Source organism: Cyprinus carpio, chromosome A21 (genome assembly GCF_018340385.1).
Source record: "Cyprinus carpio isolate SPL01 chromosome A21, ASM1834038v1, whole genome shotgun sequence".
In the NCBI taxonomy this organism is placed as follows: Eukaryota; Metazoa; Chordata; class Actinopteri; order Cypriniformes; family Cyprinidae; genus Cyprinus; species Cyprinus carpio.
Window position 1 is genome coordinate 2052942 of NC_056592.1, and position 14147 is coordinate 2067088.

Sequence of the window (14147 nt, forward strand, 5' to 3'; positions counted from 1 at the left end):
TATATATATATTTATATATATATATATATATAATATATGTTATATATATTTATTTATATAGATATATATATAATATATATATATATATATATATATATATATATATATATATATATGGGACCTTTTATTTATTTTATTTTTTCATTATTTTTGCATTTTGACATTATTTTATAACAGTAATTTTATAAAAAAAAATTAATAATAATTAAAAAAAAAATTTAATTGTCAGGTACATTTTGGTGACTGTATAACATATAAAGTAGAAGAAATCCACCACAAATGTCACAAAAATAAAGCAAACTATAATTTCTAGTATTTTTTTAACTTGGGATGAAATGTAAAAAAAAAAAAAAAAATCAATACAACAACCAAAAAAAAAAACGTTTTTTCTTTTTTTCTCTGCGTTTTGCATTTTGACATTTCATGACTTTAATACAAAAATAATCATTCATTTTAAGCTTAAACGCGCTTTATTTTGAGATTTGTTTTTCAGAAAGGAAGTAAATGTGTCTTGGTTTAAGAATGTTGAGATATTGGAATAACAAGACGTTCGCTGAGTGAGAAAGTGAAGGTTTTTCTGCGTGTGATGTTGAGTCTCAGGGATGCTTTCATGTGATGATGCTCTCGAACGCTCAAACATGGAGCCAGACTGTTTCTCCAGCCAAAAATGTCTAAACACTGTGACGTGTCTCTTGCACAGCTTCCTGTGGTTTGTGCTGCAGATGTCTAACACTTTAACCTGCTTTTATTTGAGAGAAGGAGAGCGAAACAAGGTTTTTACACACTAAAATTATTCCACTGTAGTCCACAAACGTGAGCTTTGAAAACTTTATTTCTTTAAGAAGCTAGCTTTATGTTTTAGATATTTTTAAAGATGTTATATTATTTAATTACAGGTCAGCAATAATAGCATGAATGTCACAAAAAACAAATCCCCAAAATCTAAAGAAAAACAAATACTTTTCTTTATAAATTTTGCATTGTAATGACATTATTTCATGGCTGATTTGATTTAAAAAAAATAAATAAAAAAAACAATACAAATAAATAAATGTGGTCCTGATGGGATAATTATTATGACTGTATTACATATAAAGTATTTTTTGCTGTTTTTTAAAGAAACATATAATATATAAAATATTTTAGTTTTATTCATTTTGATTTGGGGGTGAAATACCCCAAATTTAAAGAAAAACTATCACTTTTTGCATTTTACTGACATTATATGAAGGCTGGTTTAAATACAAAAAAAACATAAAAAAATAATAGTTTTTAATGTTTAAAGAAAAACTAATCTTTCTTTTTTTTTCAGGACTTACATTTTTGCATTTCGTATTTTGACATTATTTCATGACAGTGAATTTAATACACAAAAATAATAATACATTGCATCCTGGAAAGATAGTTTCCAATTTTATTTTCTATATGCACAATATATTTTTGTTTTCTTTTGATTTTGGGTTGAAATGTCAAGAAACCACAAAATGTAAAGAAATTTTTTTTGGCACAAAAAAGGACCATTTTTATTTGGGAATTTTGACCATACTTCACGACAGTGATTTTAATAAAAAAAAATAATAATAATAATAACAATTGCATCCTGACAGAATAATTTTCACATATAATTTTTTTTTTTTTTTTTGGCATTGTGTGTAAATGTGCTTGAATGTCATGAAAAAAAATACTGTTTATGCAAATAATCTTGATGTAAAATCTTTTTCCTTTGATTCTGGGGTGAAATGTGACCTGGCCGTTTGATGTTTGTGTGCTCTGTTTTTCTCTATATTTCCCCCGCGTCGCTTCTGAATAACCTCCCCTCCTCCGACTCACACCAAACACACCCTTCCTACCACCTCCTCCCTCCACCACAGCTTCCCCTGCAGAGCCCCGCTCTGTCCCCTCTTCCTCCTCTCTGGCCGGGGCTCGTCTGATTCCTCCTCTGCTGAGGGAGCAGTCCTGGAGCGTTCACCCTCACCAGGCCTTTCTGCTCTTCTGCCTGGCTGTGGGTGAGTGCTGCCTCTGACCTCTGACCTCTGACCTTTCTCTCTCACTCATCAACCTCGTCTCAATACTCTGAAGTGTGACTTCCTTTCGCTCCTCCTGCACTATTAAGTGTTCTGATTGGCCGAGGAGCCAGAAGTCAGACAGGAAGTCAGTGAAGAGTATTTAGACAGCGTTTGTGTGTCTGCATGCTCCAGATCTCCTGCACACTGTCTGATGCCTGATATGTTTTGGAATTTTAATTTTTACACATTTATTTTCAAAAAATAAAAAAATGCATAAAGGATGAATGAGTTTATTAGTAAATAATGTCCTTTGTTTTAAATGGTTTTTGTGTAGTTGTTTTCCGTGCTGACATGAGTCTTGGACTTGTAAAGGAAGTTGACTGACTGATGGACGCTCCAGTCCTGTACAGTGTAAATACAGTATATGTACATATGAAAAAGCTCGAGATGTACAAAGTTCCTTCAAATCTTTTTGGTAGAGAGCCTGAATAAATTTTTGAATGTCAAAACATGTGAAACGCTGTTTATTGTGTTGAGGTGTGTTAGTGAATCAGCAGACTGATTTTTGTCTCAAAGACGTATGTGTGTATTTGTAACCCTCGTGCTGCTGAAAATCCTGTACCTTATTTGCTTTTCCAAATGAACAACTTTTAAAAATGGCTTGTAAATCTTTCATTATGTACTAAAATTCGGATTCAATTGTTTTATCAACTTGTCTTCTTTCAGTTAGCACAGGGTTTTTTTATTTCTTCTTTGATCCCAGGCCTCATTTATCTTAGCTCATTCACTTATGTTTTTGAGTGAATATTGGCAAAATTATCTACAAATAATGCCTTTTTTCAAGTTCCAAAAGTAAAAACCTATGTTTTTGTTTTTTTGGAAAGAAAACAAATAAAAAAAAGATTGAATCCATGTCTTTGAGAAAATGAGGAGCAGATTTTGTATGCCAGTCATTTTTGACCAGGAGCATCATAAATGTAACAAGATGTGGAAAAAAATCCCAGAAAAATAAAATATTATTATTTTTATTAGTTTTAAGTAGGTTTTAGTCCAATGCAATAACATTAAACTAGCATTTTCAGAAAAGAAAAAAAAAAATCCTCTCCAGGTCAAAATGATTGGAACAAAACATGAGGATGAAAACATTTATTAATTTATGCATTAAAAAAAAATAATGAAGAAACTGGGTTTTTTCTTTCTTTCTTTCTTTCTGGGTTCTTCTTTTCTTTCTTTCTTTGTATTTTTTTCTTTCTTTCTTTCTTTCTTTCAAAAACAAGTGTGGGAATACAGAGAGAGAGAGAGAGAAAAAACAGTTTCAAATAGTTATATATATGATTTTTGTTTTTAATTCTTTTTTTATTGGAGATTTTTTGAAGTGATGATCATATGCAGATACATATGGTGATTATTGCTGGTTTATGATCTGCACGAGTAGTGACATAACACTGACAGCATCGTAGTATGACATAACACAGACGGCATGTGTGTGGTGCTGTGTGCGTGTGCTGTGAATGGAAGATCATTGTGAAGTGTCTGTGTGTGTGTGTGTGTGTGTGTGTGTGTGTGTGTGTGTGTGTGTGTGTGTGTGTGTGTGTTGGAGTGCTAAATATCCTGTAGGATCCATATGTAAGTGCAGTTTTCCTTCAGGTCCTAGAGATGTAAGTGTTGAGTGGCACATAAACGGGCAGAAGCTCGAGACTCCTGTCACTGAATACAGACATGTGGTGTCCCATGATGCCGTGCTGGTGAGCAGCTGGCTGAAGGAGGAGGCTTTGATTAAAGACGTCCAGTACGAGTGTAGAGCGGTGTCTGAAGCAGGAAGTGACACGTCTAAAGTGGAGCTTCGGCTCAACAGCAGAGGTAAAGCGTTTCATCGCACTGCTGTGTTAGTCTGACAGGATCGTGGTGTAACGTGTCTCTGTGTGCTCTCAGACGAGGCCGTGGAGCGCTGGAGAACCGCTCTGACCGACCACAACACACTCCTGCAGCAGTGGAAGAAAGCATGGGTGAGGGAGAAAGACACAAACGAGTGAATATATCACAGCACGATTGATTTTATAACAGTTTCTGAATGAAATTTAAATATATGAATCGTCAGGAATGATATTTTCATAGTTGCACAACTGTTTTCAGCATCAAATAAGAATATTAGAATGATTTCTGAAGATCATGTGACACTGAAGACTGGAGTAATGATGCTGAAAATACAGCTGCGCATCACAGAAATAAATGAAATTTTAACAGATATTCACATATAGAACAGTTATTTTAAATTGTAATAATATTTCATAATTTGTACTGTTTTATTGGATTTGTGATCAAATAAATGCAGCTGAGCTGAAGAGACTGATCCCAAACTTGTGAATGTTATAGTGCATGTTTGGGCTCACTGCACACTTTTGTTAAAGGTGAAAGAGACTTCATCCAGTATTTATAAATATCTGGATATTTATTTATAATGCATTTCCATATTAAAAAAAGTGCTGCCTCATCAGACTTAGGGTCAGTACTGCGGTCAGTTAGACACAGAAAAGCTTCCTTAAAATTGCTCCAGTAAATACTGAATAAAGGTGTCCCCTTTACTGCACTCCCCATAAAAAAAAACAATCATATTTTATTTTATATATTTTTATTTAAAATGTTATGTTATTTAATTTAATTTAACATTTAATATTTAATCTTTTTTATTTTACATTTATTTTATTTTATATTTTATTTTTATTGTATTTTATATTTATAATTGATTTAATTTAATCTTTTATTTTATTTTGTATCTTATATTTATGTAATATTTTATATATTTATTTTATGTTATATTATATGTTACGTTATGTGTTAGGGTGAAATTTCACCTGGACATGAATTTAACCCCAAAGGGTTTTAATTGCTTGATTAAACACATTTGTTTTCTGTAGGCTGAAGATCTCAGCTTATGTTTGTGATGATGATGCTGATGTTTGTTGTTTATGGCTGTTGTCCTGTAGGAGAGCTGTGATGGACAAGGTGTTCTCTGAACCGGCTCATTATCGCTCATCATGGAATCAGGGACAGACGCTTGGACAAGAGCACACACACACACACACACACACACACACACACAATCTTTCACACAGCTCACGTCACACTGGTGGTGTGTGTTTCTTCAGACCGTGAGGCGAACACACACTCACAGGCGCTCTGGGTCTGTCCGTGGTGCGTGGATCCCGTCGCTCAGTGAATGTGTGGGATTCAGGCTGTTTGAGAGCCGTGGAGGATGTGTGCAGTGAGACGACCCTCTCAGGCTGATGACAACTGCTATCTATGACCGTCTGCACACTTCTATTTATACTCCCTCCATCCTCGAGAGCAAACGACACCGGCTCATGTTAGTGAAAGCAAGATTTGGGTTTATAGTATTGTGTTATTTAAATAATCACGTGTGTTTATCTGAGCAGATGTTTCAACTTTCTAGAATATATTTTGTCTTCAAAAATAGAGGTTGCAACCACAATAAATAATATTTCTATCATTTGTGAGCGTCTATAACCATGTTTTTAAACAAATCTGAAGTGTTTAGTATTGAGATACTGTCATAGTTTGAAATTTTTTTTTTTTTTCATTTTCCATTTTCGCTTTAATTTTACTTCAAGTATTAGTATATTTTAAATGTATAGATACTTTTTTTATATTTAATTTTTATTTCAGTTTTAGTTTTGTTAATCTGAACTAAAATGAGAAATGTTGCTTTGGCAACTACCTGGAAAAAACAAAACAAAACAGTATTTATTGAGATACTTTTATAGTTTTATTCATATTTTAATCACTTTTTATATTTTCTGTTTTCATTTTAATTTTATTTTCAGTTTTATTTATTTTAGTACATCAAGTTAATCTAATTTAAAAGGTTTTTTTTAATATCTATATAGTTTTTTATTTTAATTTTAGTTATTTTAGTACATCAATTTAAATTTATGAGAAATGTTGCATTGGCAACATTTAAAATAAAAATGTTATTTAAATGTTATCAACGTTTATTTTACTTCAAATAACAAAAATAAAGTTGTTTTTAGTTTTAGTTAATGATAACCCGTATTTGCATGAGCTGTAGGTTTGTATGCAAACATAAAAACTTTAAAAACATAAAAGGTTTTGTGGATTCTCTCCATGTCAAGGTCAATGCTGTGGTCATTTATCCTCATTTGAAGGTCAGCACACATTCATCTTTCTGCATAAAAACCAAAACTGGACAGATAGTACATACAAGGCTTTCATTTAAGCTATTATTATTGCTGTTAATAATATTATGCAATTATTGTATGCATATGCACCAGTATTATGCAGCACAGCTGTCACACAGTGAGATTTTCCACAAGATTCTCAATGCGCTCATTTATAGGTGAGCAAATGAAACCGTGTGTGGTTTGAGACTTTCACCTCTTCCTCTGTTCATTGGGAGCATCTTTTAGCCACATGCAGGATGTGGTTCTTCAGAAACAGGAAATGAGTGAGATCCAGCCACAGGTGAGTGAATTTAATGAAAATTAATTTAATTAAACCCCACTCTGATAAAACACAGACTTAATAAGCATTTGTAAGTAAGTCTGGTCATGATCCAGCAAAGGCCAGAGATATTTATGATGACTGAACAGGCCTGTTTAATGTTTTAGAGTCAAAACAAGACAGACCTAGTGGCTTTTGTTATTTTGACAGCTATCCAAGTCATACAACTTGTGATTTTTGTCTTATTTATATATTAAGAAAAGCCAGGAGAGATGCCTGGATACTTAGCAGAAGCATTAAAATAAATATTTTATATTTAGAGAAACAAAACAGGACTCGTATTGCAAACAATAAAACGTAAACGATTATCTGAAATCTGATAATGATAGGTAAAAATTGATAGCCTGAATGCACTGTAAGTCGCTTTGGATAAAAGCGTCTGCTAAATGCATAAATTTAATTTTAATTTAAATTTAATTTTTACATTTTATAAAACACACGTTAATATTCTGCCTTAATTAAAATCGTTATTCTTCCGCAAAGTATTATAGTTCCTTCCTCTAAGCTCTGAACAACTACAAATAGTTGTGCTTAAAGTACGCCGAATTTAAACCAGCTTTGTATTGTAACAATGTCGGGGGAATAAGTAAATGAACAATGAGTATGCTTCCCGTTTGTTTGCTTTCGACAGCTACAATGCTTTTGTAAAAACTACAGATCATACTTCCGCCTTTTTGTATCCCCGCACACCGTTATCCTGATCGAGCCAAGTGCATTATGGGTGTTGAAGTTTTCCTACCTTTTCACGGTTTTCTCTAGTCGTTCTGCAAAATTTTTAATCGCGTATAGACAGCCAAATTTTATTAAAACCCTATCTTGTCAGCCGTGAATTAGACCTTTTACAATTAAGTAATTTACAATTAGAATATTTTTTTTACAGTCTATGTTTATGTTTGAAACCGAACCATAGCGTTAGTTGGCGATGTGGCGCCATCGTGTGTTGAAAGTTATGAAGTGCTGATAGAGGAACCTCGCATAAAACACATATGAGGTGGCATTTTAATACTTTTTTTTATTTTAAAGAGCAGCAAGAATAAAATAACAGTTTTCAAACATTCTTTTTCAAACATAAATTGTGATGAAGGGTGAAAACTTGTTCTTTTCAAACAGCACAGTTGCTGATAGTGCTGTCGTCATGGCTCTTCTTCTGTATCTACCTTTTCAACAAAGTTTATATGTAATATATGCACATTTTAAACTTTATAAAGCATCTATACAGTATTACAATCGCCTTCCCTGAAGAATTCATTTCAACCTGAGAATGGCCAATATATTAACTAGATAGACACCAAGGATCTCCCTTTAGCATACAGTACATCTTTTATCCCAAAAAATTAAAGATGTACTTAGCTCAGCCACGTAAACACTGATTTCATTTTTTAAACACTGATGATGCATCACAGACTTTTATTCAACACAAATCTTTAAAGGTTTAGCTTCACTCAGAGAGGCACTTGAGTCGCATTATTATTATTTTTTTTCCCCAGAGTTAAGAGTCCTTAAATTTTCACTGAAAATACATTTCCCACAATCCCTTGATTCATGTTCGTGCATAACCGACGTGATACGCAGCATCATGGTCAAAGGAGTCCAGAAAATGTGATTAAGTTCTCCAGTGTTCACTGAAAACCACAGAAGTGTTCCTGACGTGTCGCTGTCATTTTTTTGGCAGAGGTCTCCTAAACAGCAGAATATGAGGTTCTGAAAAATAACAAAATAATCAAATGTTAGTCTTTTTCCATCTATAACAACTTTTATATTAAAGGTTCACTTCCAGAATAAAAATCAAGGTTTTTTGAGGAAATACTAATGAACTTCAATGAGGAACTGGAGTACACAGACGAAGAGCGGGCCGCGTGTGAACTTTACAACGTCATGCGTGAAGTCAAGCATTTGTGGTTAAAAAGTATATGACTTTTTTTTTAAGGAAATGATCGTTTGGCTAGATAAGAGCCTTATCCCTCAGCTGGGATCGTGTAGAGCTCTCTGAAACTGCAATTTGGACCTTCAGCACCCCCATCCAAATCCAATAAAAATAAAAATAAAAAAATCATTTAATCATAAACCCACAAACCTACACAAATAAACAAATGAAGAAAGAAAGACATGAGCATCTTGGATGGGATGTGAGTAAATTATCAGGGAATTTGTATTCTGGAAGTGAACTAATCCTTTAAGGACACAGTTTGGAAATGCCATATTCAAATCACATGGTCAGAGATCAGCTGACTTTAGTGCTGTGATGAATGTGTGTGTGTTGATCATGGCATCCTATTAAAAAGACTTGCCACTGCTGGTCTTTCTGATTCTGCTATAAATTGGTTTGCTGACTATCTATCAGCTAGAACACAGTCTGTGGTCTTGAAAGACTGTATGTCATCTGTCCTGTCAGTTTCAAAGGGTGTCCCTCAGGGATCAGTTTTGGGACCCATTTTATTTTCGTTATACATATTTCTGATAACATCCCAAACATTAAATATCATCTTTATGCAGATGATTCTGTTATTTATTGCTTCGCAAGCACTTCAATGTTTACAGTCAGCATTTAATACTGTTCAGTCTCGCCTTTGTCAACTTAAGCTGGTTTTAAATATAGATAAGACTAAATTAACGATGTTTTCGACCTCAAAAAAATTTTCCTGATATTTTATCATCGCAAGGCACTAAAATTGAATGTGTTATGTGTTATAAATATCTGGGCATTGTATTGGATAGTCAGTTAATTTTTAAAGTGCACATTGACAAATTAATTTCCAAACTTACGCTAAAACTTGGTTTTTATTACAGAAACAGAACCTTATTTTTATTTAATGCTAGAAAATATCTGGTATCTGCAACATTTCTACCTTTGTTGGATTATGGAGATATACTATATATGAATGCCCCAACACATTACTTAAAAAAAAAAACTTGATTTAGTTTTCCATAGTGCCTTACGTTTTATTACTGGGTGTAGCTATCAAACGCATCACTGCATTTTATGTGAGAAGGCAGAGTTACCATCCGTGCATACCCGAAGAAGTTTTAATTGGTATTGTTTTATCATGTTTTATAAGTCGATTTGCAGTCTTAATCCACATTATTTGTCTCTCAACTTCCAACGGACGCTACAAACTCCGCTCAAATGATTTGATGCATCTCAAAGTTCCTAGGGTTCGAACACCGATAGGGAAAAAAGGTTTTACATATAATGCCGCCTCCTCTTGGAATTAGCTACAGGATACCCTAAAGCTTAAGCCTTTAACTGTCACCCCTCATTTTTTTAAATAGGCATTAAAGTGCACTATCCAAACTTAAATTGTTGTAATTTAAGAAAATTAGCAGATTTTGGCAATTTTTTTCAAAAAATTAAAGTATCAAAAAGTTATAAAAGTTTAAATGTACTATAAATAAAATACGCTATATTAATTTTATTTATTATAAATATTTTACATAACAGGTTTTACTCTAAAATTGGTATAAAATTAAAGCCTTGTGTCTAAATAAGTTATGTTCCAAATTTGAAGTTGATATGAAAAAAATTGAGGTTCCTGTGAGATTTTTAGGACGTCATACCACAAACAGCCACTGGGAGCCACCAAAACTCCTTTGAATTTTGTTTAATGATTTTTTCTCTAGATTTCTCTGTCAATTTTACTTCTATATGGAATATGGAAATATGGAATGCTGAGACTCAGACCTTTCCAATGATATGTTTGTTGCCAAGATTATAAAAAGTTTTGATTCTAAAAGATGCATTTTGTAATACGACACTTGACACTGCCCACTAAGGGGGAGGAGACTGCCATAAGATTTTAAAGTACCATTTCCATGGTAACGCAATGTCCGATTTAAAAACAGGATGAATCTTGAGCTTCGAAGCTTTCAAATGATATATAATTATGATGGTTATTAAAAGATTTTATAGAGAAAAAGGACAACAACAAAAAAGAGCGCCAGGGGTTAAGTCACTAAATGAGTTTAAGCTACTTTTAACAAATTACATGTTTTATCCTTTGGTAAATTGTTGTTGTGTGTTTTTTATGTTTTTGCTGTATATTGTATACTTTAACTATTTGTTGCTGCCTTCTCGGCCAGGTCACTCTTGTGAAAGAGATGTTAATCTCAGTGAGTTTTAACCTGGTTAAATAAAGAGCTGAGCTGTGTGTCAGACCTGGTTCGTGGATCATATAATGGACCCATCCGAGCGACTGCTGCACCCCCAGCCTCCTCCACTCATCCTCGGACATCAGGTGGGATTTGGGCACCTGCTTGGCCAGTTCTCGCGGTAAGACCACATGTCTGTCGTCACAAAATCACAGATCAATAACATTAACGTGCTGTGACTGACAGGAATGTGATGCTGCGAAATGACGTCACTACACTACAAGCACATGGGAGACAATCCAACCACAGGTTTTGAATTAACGTACAAAACATGCCTCTAAAACGACCAAAAATATAAATTAAGCGATTCACAGCGCTTATAGTAAACACACTGACGCATAACTGACGCTTAAATAGACAAACGCGCCGCGTCGAGGCCTCAAACCTCCTCGTTTTTCATCTTACCGGTATTCATAAAGATCATCTGTGTATTTATCCGAGTAGTAGATCTGTTTATGAGCCATTTTAGATTGTTAAATTAAGTCAGTTGTGACAATAAGTTGTATTGATCCGTGAAAGAAGAATTCGAGCAAACTTTCGCAACTTTTAACGAATTTAACCGATACGGTTTTGAACCCGGAGTTCAACCGGAGCGGCCACTTCTGATTGGTTGAGAGAGGTCATGTGACTGAGTCAGCGTGAGCACGTCGCAAGGGCGGGGGCGGAGGAGAGCGCGGTTGCTCTGGAGACCGGTCAGCGATGAAATTTGTGCCAGTAAATATAAATAATAATGTTTTTTTTGCCTCAGAAACCTGTTTAAGGTAAAGTGTGAAATGTTACTACTCCAATATCATGCTATTTTGAGCCATGCTTGATGGTTACATCGTTTGATTTGATTTTTACTTGTATTATTATTTTTAAATAACATTTCACTTTTATTGCATTAAACTTTTCTAGTGCTTGACGTATTACAGTTTTCAAAGAATTTAAAAATAAAATTGTATAAATTGTATTATATTTCAAAAAGAAGAGAAAGACGGAAATAAACAAAATTGTGTAATTTCCAATTGATTTTTTAATTCGCGTTATAACTCATCAGAAATGTAATCTAATTTAATATAATTATTATACATGCAGTTTTTAATGAACTTATAAGAGAATCTTAAAAAAAAATCAGTAATTTTGGCTTCAAAAAGACAAAAGGGTTATTTAAATTATTGAAAATCTTGCTCATGTGAAAATGTACGCTTTATTTTGTGTAAAAATAATAATAATAATAGCCAAAAAATCCTTTTGTATAAGTTTAGGTCCATATTATGTCAACTAGCTAAATAAACTCAAGCTACTATTAAATAATCTGAATAATTGACACATTAAATATGCATTTGTGCCATTACAGCTGTTTGAGATATGCACTGACTGATACATAATATTTCATCTTCTTGCTCCTAAATGCATCAGAATTTAAAAACACACAAAAAACATGAGCCATCATAATCAGTTTTGTTCATGAGTCAATTATAGTGACTCATCCCCGGGAATTTGCATCATAGATTGTTTGCACGAAAACAAATGTTGATCTTATGATGTGGTATCCTAGTAACACCTGAATTCCATCTTCCTGCAAACGCATGTAGCGGCATGTACACTAGAGTATGCCGTGCTACACCGGAAAACACTCTCTCGCACCAGCCAATGGCATCCGCCGGATGGGAGCTGTCAATCATTATGGCCGGCCCCCTCACCTCATTCCTGTTGCTATGCTGTCTTTGAAACTATGGTTACAGTAAAGGTTCCTGTAGGCAGCGTCTCTCTCTCTCTCTCTTTTGCGTCTGGATGCAGTCGGAACGTTTACTCTGCTAAATACAGTGATGAAATGAAGTGCAATCTATATGTTGTAGATATTATTGTTTTATTCCAAATTTACATTTTATACTGTATATTGCCATATTTTAAGGTCCTTAAGTTCCACATCACATCACTGCAGTTCAGTTAAACGAACGCTTTTAGGTCACTAAACCTTATAGTCACTGGATTAAATTCTTCTTGTTTTAGCATGCTTTACCTGCCATTTAAGAGTGACATACCTCATATGTGTCCCAACAGATATGTGATCATGTGATGTGATTTTTGGACTTTGAAAAGGAAAGCTCTCTCTCTGTCTCTCTCTCTGTCTCTCTCTCTCTCTCTCTCTCTCTCTCTCTCTCTCTCTCTCTCTCAGTTTCTATACTTCCTGCTGTTTTAATGAGCATGTGTAGGAGTGAACCCGACACACTTCAGTCACGACTATGAAGATCACACACACACACACACACACACACACACATAGTCCGCCACCCACTATCTCCACTCTCTCTATGCGTATAAATATAAACATATAGAACACATCATTTGTAATAAGTAAATTTACAGTGAAACTGTATGATTTCTTATATGTTTGTAACAGATTTTCTGTGTTTTCCATGTGTTGGGGCATTCAGGTGTATATTATGAAAGGAAGATGAACCCGATGAACTCTTTTCCACTGTGAGTAAACTGTCTGAGAAGCACTGTAGAGTCGAAGAGAAAGATGTAATGAAGATAGATTAATCCTGATCCAGATTTGCATCACTGAAGCTTATTCATTATTGAAGGCTATTGATCAGCTATTTATATTTAATACATTGAATATTAAAAGTCAGTGTGAAGTCATTTGACCCTGTTTACATATCTTTTATGTGACTCTATACTCTTATATAAAAACTCATATTAAAAAACTAAAAAAAAAAAAAATTAAATAAACCTAAATAAATCCAACTTATTTATTTATTTCTTCATCTGCTGGACAATAAAACAGGTGAAGAAATCCCACAGATTTACATTTAAGAATGAACCCAACCAGTAAGAAACCCCCTAGCAACCACACACAACATCCTAGCAACAGTGGAAATACTCTAAAAACAGTCACAAACACCTTAGCAACCAAATAGCAACATTGCCCTAGCAACTGCACAGCAGTACAGTAAAAACTACCCAGAACACCTTAGAAACCATAAAACCCACTCAGAACACATTAGCAACAACAACAAAAAAACACTTGGAACACCTTAGCAACAGCACAGCAACGTCATGGAAACCATACTAGTACCCTAGCAACAGCACAACATCACAATAAAAATCACCCAGAACTCCACGGCAACAATTTAAAAACTACCCAGAACACCCTAGAAATCACATAGCAACATTGTGGTAACCAACTTAATACACTAGCAACTGTGTAGCCTTACAATAAAAAACTCTCAGTACACCTTAGCAACCACATAGCAGCACCCTGGCAACCATCTTAATACCATAGCAACTGCACCACATTACATTAAAAAAAAACACTCAGAACATCTTAGCAACAGTAAAACCACTTAGAACAACTTAACAACCGCACAACAACGTCATGGAAACCATCCTAGTACCCTAGCAACAGCACAACATCACAATAAAAATAATTTAGAATACCCTAGCAACAATTAAAAACTGCCCAGA

At 34.1% G+C, this 14147-nt stretch overlaps 1 protein-coding gene across 1 annotated transcript; it reads right to left on the reverse strand.

The window, feature by feature from the left end:
* Window positions 1–7537: 7537 nt before the first annotated feature.
* Window positions 7538–11300, reverse strand: LOC109082033 (cyclin-dependent kinases regulatory subunit 2). Its single transcript, XM_019096960.2, has 3 exons — window positions 11097–11300; window positions 10699–10826; window positions 7538–8246 (listed from the first exon to the last, which is right to left on the reverse strand). Exons 1-3 carry the CDS (start codon window positions 11153–11155, stop codon window positions 8203–8205), a joined length of 231 nt encoding a protein of 76 aa, XP_018952505.2. The 5' UTR covers window positions 11156–11300; the 3' UTR covers window positions 7538–8202.
* Between the last annotated feature and the right edge of the window lie 2847 nt (window positions 11301–14147).